Source organism: Panthera leo, chromosome A1, assembly GCF_018350215.1.
Source record: "Panthera leo isolate Ple1 chromosome A1, P.leo_Ple1_pat1.1, whole genome shotgun sequence".
In the NCBI taxonomy this organism is placed as follows: domain Eukaryota; kingdom Metazoa; phylum Chordata; class Mammalia; order Carnivora; family Felidae; genus Panthera; species Panthera leo.
This window is the reverse complement of record NC_056679.1, coordinates 211,197,952-211,219,106: the sequence shown is the minus strand read 5'-3', so window position 1 is coordinate 211,219,106 and position 21,155 is coordinate 211,197,952. Positions and strand designations below refer to the sequence as shown.

General features: G+C 38.6%; 1 protein-coding gene and 1 pseudogene across 10 annotated transcripts in view; both read left to right on the top strand.

The window, feature by feature from the left end:
* TTC23L (tetratricopeptide repeat domain 23 like) overlaps positions 1–21,155 on the top strand; it is a 59,995-nt gene that overhangs the window by 22,147 nt on the left and 16,693 nt on the right. For 8 of the 10 annotated variants that reach the window (XM_042952318.1, XM_042952338.1, XM_042952308.1 and 5 more), the window contains 4 exons: positions 2,654–2,831; positions 5,013–5,121; positions 15,665–15,792; positions 16,138–16,287. In XM_042952318.1, the coding sequence (XP_042808252.1) occupies positions 2,654–2,831; positions 5,013–5,121; positions 15,665–15,792; positions 16,138–16,287 (565 nt within the window). Of the gene's footprint in view, positions 1–2,653; positions 2,832–5,012; positions 5,122–15,664; positions 15,793–16,137; positions 16,298–21,155 lie in introns of all 10 variants that reach the window. The other 2 variants (XM_042952348.1, XM_042952345.1) reach the window with 1 other exon arrangement.
* Positions 13,441–13,773, top strand: LOC122227693 (annotated as a pseudogene).

Sequence of the window (21,155 nt, the reverse complement as noted above, 5' to 3'; positions counted from 1 at the left end):
ATTCTGTCTTTCACACCTAGTCTCAAATTATGTCTTTTTCTACACTTGATCTTAGCCAAAAGGCCGAGAAGCGATTAAATTATGTCTTTTTCTGAATCGCCACCTACTTTTGTCATGAAGCATGGTATCTTAAAAGACAAGGAAAGAGTACTTAATGAAGACCGTTTGTTTATTGGAAGCCTATGAAAGCTATGCACGGCATATGCATTTTTAAGGAAAGTTCTGTTCCATATGGAAACCAAGTACTTGGGATGTGTTCAAGCCAGAACAAGACTTAACTGGTTTGCAGTTGAGTTAGGTATCCTTAGAGAGAATCACAGTATTTACATATAAGAGTGGGCCCAGCAGATTATCAGGAGAAAAAAAGAATAATAAAGCGTTTACTGTTCCTTAGATTTTTAAGATATCTGCACATCCACAATCTGGTTCCAAAACTGTAAACACTTGGCATGGTAGGGTCGATGACGGAATGGTAAGTAAATGAAATACATGAGTCATGCCTACCTGCTCTAAACAACCATGAACCTAGAAATCAAATGGGAAATGGTGGGGAGGTGTTTGAATGCCCAGTGTTAGGTCAAACTATTGATATAAGTCCACGGAGCCATAAATTAGAGTCTAGTGAATGTCTGCTGCTGTCACATGGGTCAGTGGCTAAGGTTTTTGTGCCGTATGTGAAAGATAGCCTTGTTCCTTTTTCAGAATAAATACTAGTGCGTATTTCACTCATTCATTCTACAATATTTATTTAGTATCTATTTTGTACCTGCACTGTTCTAAGTGTTGGAACAGTGTAACTATCTCCAAGAACTATTCTAAGTGCGCTACATCATTTATTTAGTTCAATCCTCTACCGCAAGCTATGAGGTAGGTATTTTTGTTTTCATTTCACAGGTAAGAAAATTAAGGCACAAAAAGAGGAAGTAACTCAAGGTGACAGAATGACTAGTAGAAGATCCAACACTACAGATGGGTCTTCTTAATCCATGGCTCACCTTCTGTACCACATTGACTTATATTTCATACTGAGCAAATATCTATTAAGGGCAAATCCCCTTTCTCATTTTAAAGGTAGGGAAAATACACTGTGATTGTTTAGGCCAGACAACTTGGCTAATATCTCCCTACAAGCTCTTGATGAGAGGCATTTTCATTCTGTAACTTCTGCTGTAATAGTCAAAGGAAATAGTGGTCTGATTGATCAAATATTTTTTCTGGAAAGAATTACCGGATAACATGCCAGTGCTCTTTTGATTGTTAATCCCAATCTTCAGAGGAAGGATGAACCTTTCAGTTTAAAATAAATTGTAACTTGTGGAATGCCTTATATAAAATAATTTCATATACATACATATTTTTTCCACTTTGGGAATACAAAGATGGAAGAAGCAAAGGGGGAGGGGAAGTAATATTGATTGTGTATCCACTCTATGTTAAGTGATTTCATGTACAATTTTTTATCTAATCTTTATAACAACCTTATAATTTAGGTATTCTTATTGTTTTATTTGGAAGGAAATGTAGACTCCTGGAATTTGACCATAAAGCTAATAACTGAGGGGGGCACCTGGGTGGCTCAGTCGGTTAAGTGTCCAACTTCAGCTCAGGTCATGATCTCATGGTTTGTGAATTCGAGCCCCACGTCAGGCTCTGTGCTATCAGCTCAGAGCCTGGAGCCTTCTTCAGATTCTGTGTCTCCCTGTCTCTCTGTTCCTCCCCCACTCACTCTCTGTCTCTGTCTCTCTCTCTCTCTCAAAAATAAATAAACATTAAAAAAAATTTTTTTTAAAAGCTAATAACTGTGAGAACCAGCTTTGCACTGCCATGTTATTTGCCTGTGTCTTGCTGTCTCTAGAGGAATAAATTTTAATGAAATGCTTTTTTATTCTCATTTTTTAAATTATATTTTGTTTTGGAAGATTTGAAAATATAGATATGAAGAAGAAAATAAAAGTTAGTTTTAATTTCACAACCCAAACATAACTGCTATGGATATTTTAGAGATAAAGATTGATCAATCGATAGATAGATATGTCAGGGTCCATTTTAAGTAGTCCTGTCACTTTTTAAAATTTGCCACACTTTTAATTTCTCCTCATATTATTTAGTCTAAAACGGAAGCATGATTTTTAAAGCCTGAAGTATTTTATTATATGATGTGCCATAATTTATTGAACCACTGTCTTTTGGAAGGAGTATTTACATTGTTTTCTCTATCCTCATTTTTAACTGAGGAGGAATAAACTAAATCAAACAAGACAAAGCAATGGCTTTGTATTGGTCTGAAAGAGAGGGAGTCAGAATAAAATTTTATTCTGATTCTAGAAAGTCTGTGTTTATGGGTAAATAACCCATCTTGTGAACCACTGGAAGCCATTTTATGCTTTTTTATAAAATTAGACTATAGCATGCTGTATTAATGGGAGTGAATATTAGTCAGTGGAATCTGGTGGGTAAAACGCAGGTTAATGGGAGTTTGTTTATAGCAAGACTGGATTTTGGTCAACCACTCAGATAATTGGCCTCTAAAGGCCAAATCTTAGAATCATTCATTCTAAGAATGATTCACTGATTCATTCTTAGAATCAGTTCCTTTTGTGTCTGCAAAGTAAGGGGCCTCTCTGACTTTGCATCTTTGTCCCTCTTCTTATAGAGCCTCCTTGGCCGTCCACAGATTGAACCTTGCTCTGGCATACTTTGAAAAGGCAATCAGCAATGTTATTGCTGCTAGGGGTGATAGGACATCAGATCTGGTCAGTCTGTACGAGGAGATCGCGCAGATCGAGCAGCTGAGGAGGAACCATGATCAGGCCATCCAGTACTTGCAGCAGGTTGGTGAGTTGGCTGGAGCACCAGCCTACTGGCCTTCTTTGGCCCCATGCCCCGTTCCCAGGACCAGGGAAGCTTGGGCTTCTCAGAAGAACTAGGGGGTGGGGTGGATTTCCCGCCAGATCCACACAAGAGCCCTTCCTCAACCTGAAACAACGTGGGCAGAGAATCCTGACTCAGGATGAGTGTATCTGTTGTTTGACCTGATCTGGGACCAAATTTCCCCTCCCAGGCTTCCCCTCATCTCTGTGGGTGCTGGGAAGAGGTAAGCAAGTGAGTCTGCTCCAGGGAAAAAAGCTGTAGGGGCAACCAAACTTAAGGCTTTAGCAAACACAAAGGGCTTTTTTAAAATGAAAAAAAAAAAAAAAAAAATCATGATATTTTGGTGTGATGCTGTCATTTGTCCTCTAGGCTAGCCCAGCTGGTTGTATCAACAAGTCTAAATTTAAACCGACAAAAGAGTATTTCACTTGGAGGTAACTAATTTGACAAATGCCCAGGGGAAAACAAAACAAAATAGGAAGGAATGTTGAGTCATTATAATGAAAACAGTGTGGGGCTTTTTGATGCATCCTGTACTTGAAACTTCCCTTGAAACTTATTAAATTCGCCTTTTCTCTCCTCAAATAACCTGTTTGTGGCTTCTGGTACCTCCGGAAGCCAAAAGTGGATTAGATTTCCTGTATCATAGAAACCGTGCAATGCAATTCAATGGTATATGTGAAAACAGTCTGATACTGTAGAAAAGGCATTGCAGGTAATCACACTGTGGAGAAATGTTAGGGGATGTTGGTCTGAAGGCAGGGAGTCCACTGTTTACAGAGCAAGCCATCAGCTTCTTGTGTCCAAGACTGTGCAAGCGGTGGTCAGATCAGGATTGCCAAAACAAGATATAGTCAGTGTTTCCCAACAGCAACACAAATAGTTAACATTTATGGACTGCTTTTACTATGTGCACTTGAGGATATACTCATTTAATCCATGCAATACGCTTATGAAGTGGAGGCATTATTATGATTTGATCTCATTTTAAGGATGAGGAAACGGAAGCTTAAAGAGTTACAGCTAATTCAGCTGAAGTTGTGTCGCTAACAAGTAGGAGAGCAGGGATTTGAACTTAGAGAATTTGAGTCCTCAGAGCCCGCACACATACCAGCTCTGAACTCTACCTTAGCTCCATAGTGTTGTCTGAAATCTCTGGGGCTCCTTGAGATACCTCACAGTGTCTGACCCGTGTGAACTATGAGGCACGGGGGAAGGGGGCTTTTTTCTTTCTGGTGGGTGTGGGCCAGGGGTTTCTCTCTTCTTTCTCCTTCCACTTTAGTACGAATGATAATAGTAATAAAATCTCCACTTCTGTCATGCTTAGGACATTCCAGGTGGTATCCTAAACACTTTACACATATTAATTCATTTAATCTTTACAGCAACTGCTTGTAACAGTCATTTTTGTCATTCCGGTTTTATATTTGAAGAAGTTTGTGACTTGCCTGAGTCATCAGTGGCTGAGCTGGGATAGGAACCCAGGCAGTATGGTTTTAGGGTCCATACTTAACTCTCCTGAACTTCCTTTGATAACGAACCTTTGAGAAGCGTAGCTAAAGTTGTGATTTTAGTTTTGCTATGACACCTAATAAGACATCATAGTGGCTAATATTTATTGAGAACTTACCATGTGATGGTATTATGTGTGCTTTGCATGTACCATCTCATTAATATTTTCCAAACCACAATTGATGGAAACTATATATTTCTTTTACATGGGAAGGTGAAGTTACTTGCTCAAGACTCACAGGAAATAGCTGGGACTCAAACTCACCTCTCTTATAACTCCAAGATTAGCTATCCACAGCTCTCAACTAGCAATTTCATGAGAGCTATTAGAAAATCCTCTGGGGGTGCCTGGGTGGCTCAGTCGGTTGAGCAGCTGACTTCGGCTCAGGTCATGATCTCACAGTTTGTGAGTTTGAGCCCCACGTCAGGCTCTGTACTGACAGCTCAGAGCCTGGAGCCTGCTTCGAATTCTGTGTCTCCACCTCTCTCCCTCTCCCTCATTCACACTCTGTCTCTCTCTTTCTCTCTCAAAAATAAATAAACTTAAAAAAAAATTAAAAAAAAAAAAAAGAAAATCCTCTGAAATACTGTCATTTGGGTACTCTTGATAATGATTTTCTCTATTCCAGGCCTATTCTATCTGTGTTTCTTTGTTCACTGAAGCCAGCCCCCAAACTGCAGAGGCAAGTGCGTTACTAGCCAAGGCTCATGCCCTGTCTGGAGAGGCCCAACACAGGGGTAAGTAGAAGAGGTAGCTTGCAGTTATCACCATTTCCCATGGTGGGGGGAAGCACACTGGCAATGGTCTATCTATCGATGTGAACAGGTTATAATTAGCTATTCATGACTGTGATGGAAAAATTAGACTGGAAGCCATTTTGTACAAAAGCATTTACACATGAATTTAGGCACAATAATATCTCCATAAATTAGTTGGGACATCAAAACCAATAAAACCATCTGGTTTCTATTTCCTTTATTCCCTTAGAATCTCAGCAGAACTCACCTGCATAAAGAGTAGAGATCATACACGCTATGAATGTGAGCTGTGAGATATTGGTTGATGAGGAAATCCAGTGATGAAAGACAAAAACATTGGCTCCTTCTTTCTTCCTCCTCCATTCTCAACCTCCTGGACTCTTTTCCTCCGACTGTCAAGAGAGAACGCTTGTAGCAGCTAGAATTTTTATGACTATATTCACAAGTGAGGTATTGGGGCTTCTGGAAGAAAGCCAGGTGATGAATTCATCAACAGTAGTCCTTTCTCAGACAAGGTCATCCTTTGGAAAGTGAGTAGCTTCAGGAGAGACACAAAAGAACGGATGAGAAAGGACTGTGTGCCGTGCTCAGCTGACTGGGTCAGATTAACGGACACTAATGGATTCAATGGCCCATCCGGAGGAATTTGAGATTTGTGAAAAATATGATTTAAACATTTTAAAATGTTGATTATCTCTGCTCATAAAAGGAATCCATTTAGGTGTACATTATTTTTCAGTCTTTTATGAAAAAGAGAGAGGAAGAGTGAGAGAGAGAGGGAACGAATCGCAGGGAAAGTTTTGCATCCTACTTTTCTCCACTCTTCTATTTTCCCAAGTCATTAAATAATTTTGTTCAGTTTTCAGAAGTTATTTTCATATTTTGATTACTGTTTCCTTTAGCATGAATGTTCATTGAAGACTTCCTGATTCTGTGTTTCCTAGCTAATCATCTTCTTTAAAAAGTTTTCTTGTGTATACTCAGAGTATTTGTACTCCATATGTACATCTGATTTTTTAAAAATAGTCTTCATGGTTATAACACATTTAATGTATTTGTGAATATGTAAAAATTGTGTTCAAGTGAGAAACTTCTATGCTTCTGGGTTGGGAGGTTCTAAGGCCACCTTATTCTTTTCTTGTATACTAATTTTTACCTGTAAAGATTTGGATCTTCACCTATCATTCACTAAATTCCAGATGGATCACATCTGACTGATCACAACTGAAAATATGAATTATCCCGAAGGAAATACAACACTACAATCAAAACTCCTAAAATTAATAATTTAAGGAAATAAGAACTTTCTGAGCACACAAAGTTATACTAGAAGAGATTGATAGATTTAATTTTAAAAAGATCTAAAACCTGTGTCTGTCACAAAGTACCATAAATAAAATAAAAAACAGTGTAATCCAAGATGAACAGATAATTTGAATAAGCCCTTAATTATTGGAAAAAAAAAGAATTTGTGAGAAAGATACATCAACATCCAGATGATTCCACTGGATAATTCTACCTAATAAAGTATTAACACCCATCCTGCATAATCTTCTCCAGAAAATTGAAGAGGAGGGAAAATTTCCCAACTCATTTTATGAGGCTTGCATTACCCTGACACCAAATCTAGGCAAAGACCTTACAAGAAAAAAAAACAAAACAAAACTACAGAACAATACCTTTCATACACATAAACCCAAAAAATTCTCAAGAAAATACATAGCAATGTATAAAAAAGAATAATACACCATGACCAAGGGAAGCTTTTTTCTTGAGAGTGTCAGCCTGGTTCAGTGTTTAAACCTGAATGAATGTTCTCTACCATATTAACAATCCAAAGATGAAAAGTACGTAATCTTATCAACTGATGCAGAAGAAGCATGTGAAAAAATTCTGCATGCATTCACAGTGGAAGGGGAACTTTCTCAATCTGATAAAAGACATGTACAGAAAACCCATAGCTAACATCATGCTTCATGGTGAAAGACTGCTTTGCTCTTAAGATCAGGAATAAGGCAAGGATGTTCATTCTCACTAAGCTTATTCAACATAGTACTGGAAGTCCTAGCTAGTGCAGTAGGCAAGAAAAAGACATACAGCCTAAAAGAAATAAAATGGTCCTCATTTGCAGCAATGCAGCTGTTTCTGCTGAAAATTCCAAGAAATCTGCAAAACTCTTAGAACTAGTAAGTGAGTTTAAGCTTAGCAAGATCACAGGATATAAGGTCAACCATAAAACCCAGTCACATTTCTATATATTAGCAATTCACAACTGGAAACTGAAATAAATATTACTTACAATAGCCCCTCCTCCCAAATGAAACACTTAGGTATAAATCTAACAAAACATGTACAGTATCTGTATGCTAAAAACTACAAACTCTGATCAAAGAAATCAGAGATGATCTAAATAAATGGAGACAATGTATTCTTAGATTGGAAGATGTCTAGTAAAGCTGTCACTTCTATAGAAATTGATGTATGGATTTAACACAAATTATCAATCCAAGATCCCAGCAGGAATTTTTGTAAATATAGACAAGCTGATTCAAAAATTTATACAGAAATGCAAAGAAGTTAGAATAGCTGAAACAGTTTTGAAAACTAATAAAATTGGAGGAATCATACTACCTGATTTAAGATTTATTATAAAAGCAACAGTGGGGCGCCTGGGTGGCTCAGTCGGTTAAGCGTCCGACTTCAGCTCACGTCATGATCTCGCCGTCCGTGAGTTCAAGCCCTGCATCGGGCTCTGTGCTGACCGCTCAGAGCCTGGAGCCTGTTTCGGATTCTGTGTCTCCCTCTCTCTCTGACCCTCCCCGTTCATGCTCTGTCTGTCTCTGTCTCAAAAATAAATGTTAAAAAAATTTTTTTTTTTTAATAAATAAATAAATAAATAAATAAATAAATAAATAGAAGCAACAGTAATCAAGAGAGTTTCGTATTGGTGAAGGGACAGAGATCAGAGTCACGGGAACACAAAAGAGAGTCCAGAAATAGACCTGTGTAAATATAACCAATTAATTTTTGACAAAGGTGCTAAGGCAATTCAATGTGGAAAGAATAGTCTTTTCAACAAATGGTATTGGAACAATTGGAACAATGGTATTCACATGCCAGAAGAAAAAAGAGAAAAAACTCACTTTCGTAACATACACAGTCATTCAACATAGATCATTGTCCTACATGTAGGAGCTAAAATTTACATTTACTTTACAATAGAAAAATAGGGAGAAAAATAATACCAAACATTACATAAAACAAATGGCCAATAATCACAAAAAAGGTTCAATCATAGTAATAATGAATCAATATAAAACAGCAAGGATACCAAGTTTCCATCAGAATGTCAACATTTAAAAGAAATGATAGCATTTAGGATTGATGAGAGCAATTTGACACAAAATCTCTGAAAGATAATTTGGCAGAATGTTACACATCTTAAAACTATACATACCTTTAAAATCAGTTTTCACCTATCCTATGTAAAAATTTTTTAAATATGAAAATATCTAGTATTTGCCAGATTGTGGAAAAACAGTTCTGCTCACTCATAGATGGAAGGAGTGATAAGAAATTTGGAAAATAACTTGATAAGACCTAGTAAAACCAAAAGGAAACATGTAGAAGGATGTTTACTGTGGCACTCAGTCTGTAATTGTAAAAAAAATTGGAAACAACCTAAATGTTTATCAATTAGTGAACGGAATATTTGATATATTAATTGCATGGAATTCTGTAGTCTGTAAAAGGATTAGACTTTATAAATAAAAAGAAAGTTAAAAACAATATTAAGGAAAAAATACCTTGCATTTTTAGGACATAAAAATACTATTGTTTATAGTCACACACACATATGTATATATACATGAAAAATGAACTGCAAAGTAACTAAGACCGCATCAAAATGTACATCAAAATGTAAACAGGTAGAGACTTCTGGCTATGCCTTTGTGAAGAGATCTGTGAATCAACACACACATACACACATACAAATTAAGATGTTCCAAAAATAACCATTTGAGGACACTGGCAATAAATAAGCAGACAACAAATTGGAAAGCATTCTTGCAAAACTGCTAGAGCTTTGGGTAAAGAGAGTCTTCTTGTCTTTTTGCCTGAGGCTGCTCCCATCCACCCACAGCACCAGCTCAGACAGTGAGAATACAGCCATTTGATCAGCAGGTGCTCGCCAAGAGAACAGCAACTTTGTGGCAGAGGCTTTGGACTCCATTTGGAGCAAGGGGCAAACACATTGATTCATCAGATAAAAGTGGCAAACTCAGAAGAAATGCAAGGAGGGAACGCCTTCATACTTGGTAGCCTAAAGTTGCTGTCCTGGTTTGTAGGCATTAGAAGCGGGTCAGAAATCTTAGGAAGAACCTGGAAATGAGAGCCAAGAAAAGGCCAGAGAAGCTCTCCCAACATCCCTTGCCAACTGGGAAACTATTTACATGTGTAGGGGAGATATGGCAAATAACAACCAAAGAAGACTTGAAATGTGGCAGAGCTTTGAATGCACACCCTAATCTACATACAGATCAATCAACAGAGGATAGAAGTCATACATCGTAAAGGTTTTTGAGCACAACCTCTTTTCAAGTCAGTCACTTGGGTCAGCACTAAGCTATGCAGACACAGGGGTAACCCCAGGAATCCAGACCAAATTTTTAAAGGATAATCATTAGGGGCACCTGGGTGGCTCAGTCAATTGAGCATCTTACTTCAGCTCAGGTCATGATCTCACAGTTCGTGAGTTCGAGCCCTGCATCAGGCTCGATGCTGTTAGCCTGTCAGCGCAGAGCCTGCTTCAGATCTTCTGTCCCCCACTCTTTCTCTCCCACTGGCATGCTCTCATAAAATAAATAAAACATTTACAAAAAAAATAAGCATTAAACACAAAGATTTTAGATTTCTAGTCTGGCATATAGGGGCTTGGAGGTGGTCACTCCATCCTAACTACAAGTAAAAAGCTGAACAAACTGGAAAATCAACAGCTTTTCTTAGATCTGTCAGGGAAGTGAGGTCACAGGGCAAACTGATGCCCCTGAAATTGGAGAGACAAATAAATACAGAGAATCACAATTTGCCTGAGCAGATACCTGTCTACAGGAACCAGTACTGGGTAGGAATACCTGAACTATAACTGATAAATTTCTGGAAGCTCAGTGTGATTAAGACTGAGAGTTAAAAATTCCAAGTACCCAGTGACGGGGGCCGGGGGGGGGGGGGGTGGTCTCCACACTCTTGTGAGATTTACCTCCAGGAGCTTGACCAGGTTCTCAAAGTGAATATTGGAGAAAAATGCCCCCTTGCTGCCAGGAGAGAGAGAGGGGAAAAATAGCCAGTTAAAATATTCCAGAGCTGGGGCCCCTGGATGGCTCAGTTGGTGAAGTCAGTGGCTGACTTTGGCTCAGATCATTCTCATGATCTCACAGTTCAGTTTGTGGGTTTGAGCCCCTCATCCGGCTCTGTGCTGATAGTGCAGAGCCTGCTTGGGATTCTCCCTCTTTCCCTCTCTCTCTGCCTCTCCCCCGCTCACACTTTCTTTCTCAAAATAAATAAACTTAAAAGAAAAATCCTTTAAAAAATATGCCAGAGCTTTCTACTAAACAAGGCCTGTCCTCAAGAAAAATTATTTTACCAGAGCCTAAACTGTTGTTGTTGTTGTTGTTGTTTCAGAACCTAACCAACCCAAAGGGAAGGAAATACCCAACTTTAGCCCACTCTTGCTATCCCTTCCCACCTAAGGGAGAAAGGGGCTGAGAAGCACTTGCGAAGTTCACAGTCCAGGGGCACAGGCTCACTAAAAGACTGAGACCTAACATAGGATGATAGAATGCCTTCCCCTCAAAGCCCACATCTTCCCACCACGTAGCTAGTGGCCTATTTAGAGCATTTTTTTTTTACCCAGTACATCATGTCCACCTATCAAGAAAACTTCAAGGCTTAGTAAAAAGCAAAAGCAAAAACAAAAAACAAAACAAAACAAAAACAAACAAACCCACACAGTTTCAAGAAACACAGCAAGCATCAGAACCAGACTGAGATATAGTAGGGATATTCGAATGATCAGGCTGGGAATCTAAAACAATTATGTGATGTCCAAAGGCAGGAGGTAGACTTCCTAGCTCAGGATGAGCGAGAGAGAATTCACCCTTCCTCTACCTTTATTATTATTGTTTTTATCCTGTGAATCCTGGCTATTGGAGAAACAGCACCATGTATTGGATGCTGATTCAGAGTATACACAGCCTTTGGGAGAATTCAAGTCTTGCAAAGTATTGCCACCTAGCTGGCACTGTAACTGTCTTCAAAAGACTGTACCACCATTCTATCAAGCTGGCTGCTTCAGTATGGTGGAGAACATGGTAAGACCAGTGAATTTCTTGACATGGGTCCATTACGGCCCTTCTTTTGCTGTGAAGTGAGTTCCTTGATCCAAAGCAATGTTGTGTGGAATACCATGATGATGGATGAGGCATTCTAAGTTTATGGATGGTAGTTTTGGTAGAATCATTGCATGCAGGGAAGGCAAATTTATATCCAGAGTAGAAATATTCCAGTTAAGGACAAAATGCTGCCCTTTCCATGAAGAAAATGGTTCGGTGTAAGCAACTTGCTACCAGGAAGCTGGCTAATCACCATACATAATGGTGCCATATTAGAGGCTCAGTGCTGCTGTCTGCTGCAGATTGGGCACTCAGCCATGGCTTTGGCAAGTAAACGTCCTTATTCTTGGGCTCATTCCTGGTTAATCAGGGTTTTCCAGAGAAATATAACCAACAGGAGTGAGGGGACCCCTGGTATAATATGTCTCAGAATCCAAAGGCCCAAGAACCAGGAGTTCCAATGTTTGAGGGCAGAAGAAGATGGATTTCCAGCCCAAGAAAAGAGTGAGAGAAAATTCATCCTTTCTTTGCATTTGTGTGTGTGTGTGTGTGTGTGTGTGTGTGTGTGCGGGTGTGTGTGTGAACTTGGTGAGGACAGATCTTCTTTGCTCAGTATACTGATTCAGTTGTCTATCTCTTCCAGAAACACCTTCACAGAGACACCCAGAAATTGTTTTATCAGTTATCGGGACATCCCTTAGCCCAGTCTAGTTGACACTGAAAATTAACCATCCCAAATGCCATATGTGGGCAAGTTATATGAAAAATCTCTGTACCTTCCACTCAGTTTTTCTGAGAATGTAAAGCTGCCTTAAAGAATAAAGTCTATTTTAAAGAAATCAAACACCTAAGCAAAGACATTAGCATTCAGACACCATAGAGGGACAGATTCTGCCATTTGAATCTAGGCAATTCACTAAAACAAAACAAGCAGGGGCACTTGGGTGACTCAGTCGGTTAAGTATCTTGACTCTTGATCTCAGCTTAGGTCTTGATCTTAGGGTTGTGAGTTCAAGCCCCACATTGGGCTCCATGCTGGGTGTGGAGCCTACTTAAAAAAAAGAAAAAGAATAAAACAAAATAAAAACCCACAAAAATATATCAGTCTGTTGTTGCTACTATATAATATCTAAAATGTACAGTTTTGGGGTGCCTGGGTGGCTCAGTCAGTTGAACATCCAACTTTGGCTCAGGTCATGACCTTGTGGTTTATAAATTTGAGTCCCGTGTCAGGCTCTGTGCTGTCAGCTCAGAGCCTGGAGTCTGCTTCAGATTCTGTGTCTCCCTCTTTCTTCTCCCTTGATTCAATCTCTCTCTCTCTCTCTCAAAAGTAAACATTAAAAATTTTTAAATAAATAAATAAAACGTGCAGTTTTGGGGGTGACTCAATTCAGTCAGTTGAGTGTCCAACCTTGGCTCAGGTCATGATCTGGCACTTCATGGGTTTGAGCCCCATGTTGGGCTCTGTGCTGACAGCTTGGAGCCTGGAGCCTCCTTCAGATTCTGTGTCTCCCTCCCTCTCTGCTCCTGCCCCATTCACACTCTGTCTCTCTCTCTCTCTCTCAAAAATAAATTAATAAAAAAATAAAAAAGTAAAATGTACAGTTTTCAACAAAAGAAACATACAAAGAAACAACCCATAGCTTATACTCAGAAAAAGAGCCGTCAATAGAAATTGACTCTAAGTGGGTTAGATATTGGGTTTAGAAGACTTCAAAGCAGCTATCATAAATATGTTCAAAGAATTAAAGGAAACTGTTAAAAGAATTAAAATACAATGAAAATTACCTAGCAAATAGTAACTATTAATAGAGAAATATAAACTATTTAAGAGCTCGCTTTTCTCCTTCTGCCATCTTGGAACCTATGGAGGCCTGCTGGGAACAGGACTCCTAAAATGACAAATATGTCTGGAAGGCTGTGGTCCAAAGCCATTTTTGCTGGCTATAAGTGGAGTTTCTGGAACCAGAGGGAGCACACAGCTCTTCTTAAAATTGAAGGTGTTTCTGCTTGAGATGAAACTGAATTCTATCTAGGCAAGAGATGTGCTTATGTGTACAGAGCAAAGAACAACACAGTGACCCCTCATGGCAAACTGAACAAAACCAGAGTGATCTGGGGAAAAGTAACTTGTACTCATGGAAACAGTGGCATGGTCCAAACCAAATTCTGAAGCAAGCTTCCTGCTAAAGCCATTGGCCACAGAATCTGTGTGATGCTGTACCCCTCAAGGATTTAAACTAACTTAAAAGTAAATGAATAAAGGTGTAGATTTGTTCTCTTGTAAAAAATAAATAAATAAGTAAACTAAGAAAAAAAACAACCAAATGGAAATTCTAGAGTATATTACACTGTACGTTACAGTGTATATTCTACTGTATATTACAGTAATTGAATGAAAGAGTCATTAAATGGTCTCCACATCAGATTTGAGATGGTGGAGAACAGAATAAGATAACTCAAAGATATCTCACTAGAAATTGTCCAATCCAAACAGCAGACAAAAAAGGCATTGAAGAAAAACGAACAAAGCATAAGAGATCTGTGGAACAGCTGGTGTACCAACATATATGTACTAGGAGCACCAGAAGAGGAGGAGACAGAATGAGGAGCAAACTATCTAAAGAAATAATGGCTCCAAACTTCCCACGCATGATGAAAATGTATCTACAGATCCAAAATTCTCAATGCCAAGTAAGATAAACACAAAGAGAACCACAACTAGACCTACAGTCAGATTTCTGAATGACAAAAAGAAAATCTTGAAAGCAACAGTGGAAAAAGAGCTCCATACAGGGAAACAATATGATTGATGACTGCTTTTTCATCAGAATAAGGGAGGCTAGAAGGTAGTGGAAAAACATATTCAAAGTGTTGCAATACAATTCAGCTAAGAATTGTATATCCAGGAAAACCTCCCTTTGAAAATGAAGGTGAGATAGGCATTCCCTGATAAATAGGATCGTTGGTAGCAGTCTTGACCTAAAATAAATACTAAAGGAAGCCCTTAGGCTGAAAGAAAATGACAGCATACAGTAACACAAATCCACAGAAAAGAATGGAGAGAATTGGAACTGATATGTGGATAGGTATAATAGACTATACACACAAATGCAAATAGTCATCACCTTGGGAATGAGTAAACAAAATGTAGTGTATATCTACACAATGGAAAAGTACTCGGCAGAAGGAGGAATGAAGTACTAATTCATGCAGGAGCATAGATGAACCTCAAAGACAGCATGATGCATGAAAGAATCACAAAAGACTACATGTGTTGTATGAATCCACTTATGTGAAATTTCTAGAAGAGGCAAAAACATAAAGATAGAATGAAGATCAGTGACTGTCTGAGATGGGATGAGAGCAGGCATTGACTGCAACCAGCCATGAAGAAAATATTTTGGGGGTGATGGATATGTTCTAAAACTGGATTTCAATCATGATTATATAATTATAAGTTTACTAAAAGTTCATCAGACTGGGTAATTACAATGGTTGAAGGTGTGGTATGCCAATTATACCTTAATACAGTGGTAAAAAATGTTAATGGTGCCTGCTTCTGAGTAGTGTGTGTGGAGATAATTTTCATTTCTTTTTTTTTTCTTTTTTTTTGCTTCTATTGCATTTTCTAGACTGATTCCATAAACATCTATTATGTTTGGAATAAAAGGCAACATTAAAAGTAAACTTTTAAGCAATAACAACTACATTTAAAGTACTTTTGAAACAAAAACTCTCTAACACACATAGGCACACACACACACACACACACACACACACACACACACCCCTAACAGGAATCCCAGTAAATAATACTCTCTATCAGAGTTTAATTTAGTTAAATATATAGTCTTTCATTACAGTTGGGAGTTTAATATGGTGACCATTTTGGGTCTTGGGATAAGCCTGTTCAGACGTAGCTTTCTTTCCCTACAGAAAAATCCATGCATTTAATCAAGAGAATAAAATTACATCAGTTGATGCCATCAAATTATATCTCAGACTTTCTGAGGGTCCTTATGAGACCTGGAATGAGAACAGGCATGGACTTGAAGTATGAAAAGCTGGTATTAGATACTTGGAAAGGCTAGCAGCTTGCCTTAATTAGTGTTTCCCTTTTTTTGCAGATGCTGTGGAGATATATTTTATAAAAAGTATCAGTGCATATCAAGCAACATTGGGCCCAACGGATTATGAAACACTGACAACCATTGAAGAATTTTGCAAATGGCTTGTCCAAAATGGAGAAAAACAGGTAAATATGAACAGGCAAATCAACTAGAGGCAGTGTGATCTTGGACAAGATCCTTAGCTTTTACTAGGGTCCATTCCTTCATCTATAATATGAGTATAATAATAGTTCCTCTCTCATAGAATAGCCATGAAGATTAAATAATTATTTATGAGTTAACTGTTATTATTAAATATAAGCATGAAATTTCAACTCTTCATAGAAACACATTGCTTAGGTGACATATCACAACTGACAGATCCTGGTAAGGCATACAATGCCATCTCCATAGAGTTTACGGAATAGAACTGGCATATTACTTCAGAATTGCCAGGATTATTTAAAAACGTTTTTTTTTTAATTCCCTAGGAAGCTTACAGACTGCTAAAGGCCTCACTGAAGTCTCAGGTCATCAGCTATGGTGATTGTAGTGACAAAGTGGCTGAAACTTTTTACAACATGGGCAGGATCTGCTTTGCCAAAGGAGACCTCAGAAAGGCGATTCAGCTGCTAAGGAAGGTGCATGCTGGTTGGTTTGTGCATTTTCTCCTGGGCCTGTAAGCACTATGTGAGGAGTGAGGTGTGTGTGTGTGTGTGTATGCATGCATATGTTCCCTTCCTATCCCCTCCCCTCCTCTCTGTTTCCCTTCACTTCCTGTCTTTCTTTCCTGCCTCCTTTCTTCTTCCTTCTCTATTTCTTTTCTTTTTTAAGTGAAGTAAAAATTCACTTTCTAAGATGTGCTGAGGGAGATACAGAAATTTGCTGTGCCTATGCTTGCACCAGAGTCCTAAAAAAATAACACCCCACGGGCACCTGGATGGCTCAATCGATTGGGCGTCTGACTTCGGCTAGGTCGTGGTCTCATGGTTCACGAGTTGGAGCCCCTCTCCAGGCTCTGTGATGACAGCCCAGAGCTTGGTGCTTGCTTTGGATTCTGTGTCTCCTCTCTCTGCCCTTCCCCAGCTTATGCTGTGTCCCTTTCTGCCTCTCAAAAATAAATAAAAAACATTAAAAAATTTTAAAAATAGAAGAGTAACATGCCAGTGTTGGAATCTAGGTACAGCCGTGGCAGCACCCAAGGTTGGGCAGAGTCAGGAACACCTTATATAAGCCATTCTTACCCAAATACTGATTCCCCTTCCAGGGGGCTCAGACAACACTGGAAGTTCATGTCTTGTAGTAGAATCTGGCAAGAGGTGTGACCAAACAGTTGTTCCAGCTAGTCAGTCTACTGACAGACCAAGGCTAAAGACTTGGTAAGAGTGGTCAGGATGTCTCTACATAAAATCTAAGTTTGTTCAATGTTGGAGAAAAAGTTGGTAAAGATCACCCAATACTCATGTAAGCAGAGGGAGGAGTCAAAAGCCATCCACACATATACATTGGCAAACATCAGGTCTGGAGAGATTTTTATCTCATTTCAGGTTAACTAAACATAATCAGAAAATAAGTATGACAATAGTAAATAGCAGGAGAAAGGGGGTCTTATTTTGAAGATTCTGAGAAAAAGAAAGCCTTCTGAAAATAAGTTACAGTGACCAGTATAGTATCTTCAAGGAAAGCATGAATTTATGGATAGGAGCAGAAAAACCTATAAGGAGAGAAAACTTAAAAATGAAACGGTGAAACGGTGACAACTTGAGGCCAAAAGATGAGATGAGATTAAAATGTTAGGAGTGAAATAAGAAGGGACAAATATAAAATTCAAATCTACATGGAAAATGGTAAAGACTGTCTTAACATGTCATAGTGATGGGGAGCAACATTTCCCAAGTCTAAAATTGCAGCATTCAATAAAAATCAAAACAAAAATGAAACAAACTAACAAAAAATGATTCCTGAGCCCCACCTCACACTCTTAAGTCACAAGTTCTAAGAGGTTGGTCTAGAATCTGTATTTTTAATACTTCTAGAGATGCAATATCCTGCCAGTTGAAAGAATCAGAGATGTAGAGGACAGACTCAAAAAGCTGTCTTAGAATGCTGACAAAGGGAGAGAGGTGGTATAATGAGAAAGTAGTTGATGTAGAGGGCAAAGTAGAGATTCACCTAAAGAATTGTATATATTTCTGAAAAAAGAACTATTAATACTTGGAATAGAAACAGTAATCAAAGAAATCATTGAAGACAACTTTTCTGAAATGAAAAAAAAAAACAACAGCACACCTGTTATAAGGGCTTACCATGTTCTACACAAAATGGAAGGAGAGCCTGATCTAGATTTTACCTGGCAGTGGCTGTTTGATGGCACAGCTACATCATCCATTTGGAAAGGGACTCAACTTGGAGATTTAGGATACTGTAAGGTAGGCGGGGCTGCATCTTTGCCATGAGCTTTTATCCTTAGGGCTTTAGTCCCTACTTCAATGTCCCAGCCAGAAAGGAGGAGAGGGATAGAAGGGCATGCTGGCAGTAAGGCTGTTGTTTTGAGGCTTGAACACCTTCCTCATGCTGAATGTCCACCATCAATGGGATGCCGGTGATGAAGTTTCTGAATTAGACTATGTTAATAGATGCTGTTCTGGGGATTGGAAACTGCTCCTGGAGCTAAAAAGAAGGTAAGAAACCTCAGCAAAAATTGATGCTAAGAGGAGGCCCCTTTGGCAGACAGAATAGAGCACAAAGGGGGCCATACATACAGAATCCTGGTGACACTTTTGGCTAATGTTTTTTCTTGGGCAGTTCAGTTTTCATGTAAAAGGAATCAAAGTTAAATGCAGTATGGTGGGGGTGAGAAGGTAAAGAAAAGACAAACATTAAAAATTACAATCTGGTGATAGAATACTTTTTATTCACATACAGTAAGCGGCACACGTTTTACAGTGTACAATTTGATCAGCTTGGACATCTCTATTGACCTGTGGAACCATTATTACAATCAAGATCATGAATGTATCAGTCACCCCCAAAAGTTTCCCCATTCCCCTTTGTAAATAATCAGCTTCACCCCTCCCCCACTCCCACCCCCAGGCAATAACTGATTTGCTTTGTCACCATAGATACATTAGCATTTTCTAAAATTTATATAAGTAAAATCCTATAGTTACACAGTTTTGAATCATTCTTTCAGCATAATTATTTTGAGAATTGTCCATATTATTGTGTGTATCCATGGTTTACTCTTGTTGCTGAGTATTACATTGTATGGATGCCATGATATTTTTATCCATTCATCTGATGATGAACATTTGGCTGTTTACAGTTGGGTTTCTTATAGATAAAACTGCCCTGAATGTTCATGCACAAGTCTCCGTATGGATATGTACTTTTTTCTCTTGGGTGAATACTTAGGAGTGAAGTGGTTAAGTAATATGATAGGTGCATGTTTATCTTTATAAGAAACTGTCAAAATTTTGGAAAATGGTTACATTATATTACATATTCCCACCAGAAGGGTATGAGAATTCAGTTCCTCCACATTCTTGCCAGTAGTTGGTGTGGTCAGTGTTTTTAATAGGTATATAATGGTATCTCATTGTGGTTTTTTAAAATTTTTTTATTTTTAAAAAATTAATGTTTATTTTTGAGAGAGAGAGACACACACACACAGAGTGTGAGCAGGAGAAGGGCAGAGAGAGAGGAAGACACAGAATCCGAAGCAGACTCCAGGCTCTGAGCTGTCAGCATAGAGCCTGACGTGGGGCCCAAACTCACCAAGAGTTTGATCTCAGCGAGAGTGAGATGATGTCCTGAGCCAAAGTCCGACGCCCAACCAACTGAGCCACCCAGGTGCCTCTCATTGTGGTTTTAATTTGTGTTTGTCTTGAGCATCTTTCTGTGTACTTAATTTCTCATCTGTCTATCTTCTTGGGTAAAGTGACAATCCAAATCTTTTGCTTACTTTTCATTAGTTGTTTGCTTTCTTATGATTAACTTAATTTTACAAGTTCTTTATATATTCTAACCACACTGTATATGATGCCTGTAGACTTGTATATGACTCCTTTAATATTGTAAAGTTGCCTCTGGTGGGAATGCAAACTGGTGCAGCCATTCTGGAAAACGGTATGGAGATCCCTCAAAAAATTAAAAATAGAACTACCCTACGACCCAGCAATTGCACTACTAGGTATTTATCCAACGGATACAGGTATGCTGTTTCAAAGGGCACATGCACCCCAATGTTTATAACAGCACTATTGACAATAGCCAAAGTATGGAAGGAGCCCAAATGTCCATTGATGGATGAATGAATAAAGAAAATACACCCATACATACATACATACAATGGAGTATTAGTTGTCAATCAAAAAGAATGAAATCTTGCCATTTGCAACTATGTGGATGGAACTAGAGGGTATTATGCTAAGTGAAATTAGTCAGAGAAACACAAATTCATATGACCTCACTCATATGAGGACTTTAAGATACCAAACAGATGAACATAAGGGGAGGGAAGCAAAAATAATATACAAACAGGGAGGGGAACGAAACATAAGAGACTCTTAAATATGGAGAACAAACTGAGGGTTACGGGAGGGATTGTGGGAGGGGGATGGGCTAGATGAGTAAGGGGTACTAAGGAATCTACTCCTGAAATCATTTTTGCACTATATGCTAACTAACTTGGATGTAAATTTAAAATATTAAAAAAAAAAAAAGACTCTGAGACAAGATGAAACAGGGAAAGACTAAAAGGGAGTGTGTCCAGAATAAAGAGAAGAGCAGTACAAGATGAACTGGGAGAGGCAGGGGTTTATAAGGAAGGGGAGACCAGCAGGGCCTTTTGCACTAGAGGTTTAGGAAAGTGATATGATCAGGGGTGCCTGGGTGGCTCAGTCGGTTAAGCGACGGACTTCAGTTCAGGTCATATCACAGTTTATGGATTCGAGCCCCACCTCAGGCTCTGTGCTGACAGTTTGGAGCCTGGAGCCTGCTTCAGATTCTGTGTCTCCCTCTCTCTCTTCCCTTCCCCCACCCACCCTCTGTCTCTGTCTCTCTCAAAAATAAATTTAAAAAAACTTTAAAAATTTTAAAAATAAAGTAAAAAAATATCGTAAAGATGCCAATGTACAATTGTTGTGTGTTTGTGTAAACATGTTATGTTCCTAGTTCATGCCATAAATACTATAAAGTGGGAAAAAAGTTCTTCATATATTCTAGATACAAGTTCTCTATCAGATATATGATTTGGAAATATTTTGGCATGAAGTTTGCCTTTTCATTTTCTTAACAAGCGTCTTTTGAAGAGCAGAAGCTTTGCAATTTCATGCAGTCTAGTTTATCAATTTGTTCTTTTGTGGATTGCGTTTTGGTGTTTTACCTAAGAAATCTTTGCCTGACCGAAGTCAAAAATATTTTTCTCCTATGTTTTCTTCTAGATTTTTTGTAGTTTTAGGTTTAACATTTAGGCCTATGATCCACTTGAATCAGCTTTCCTGTATGG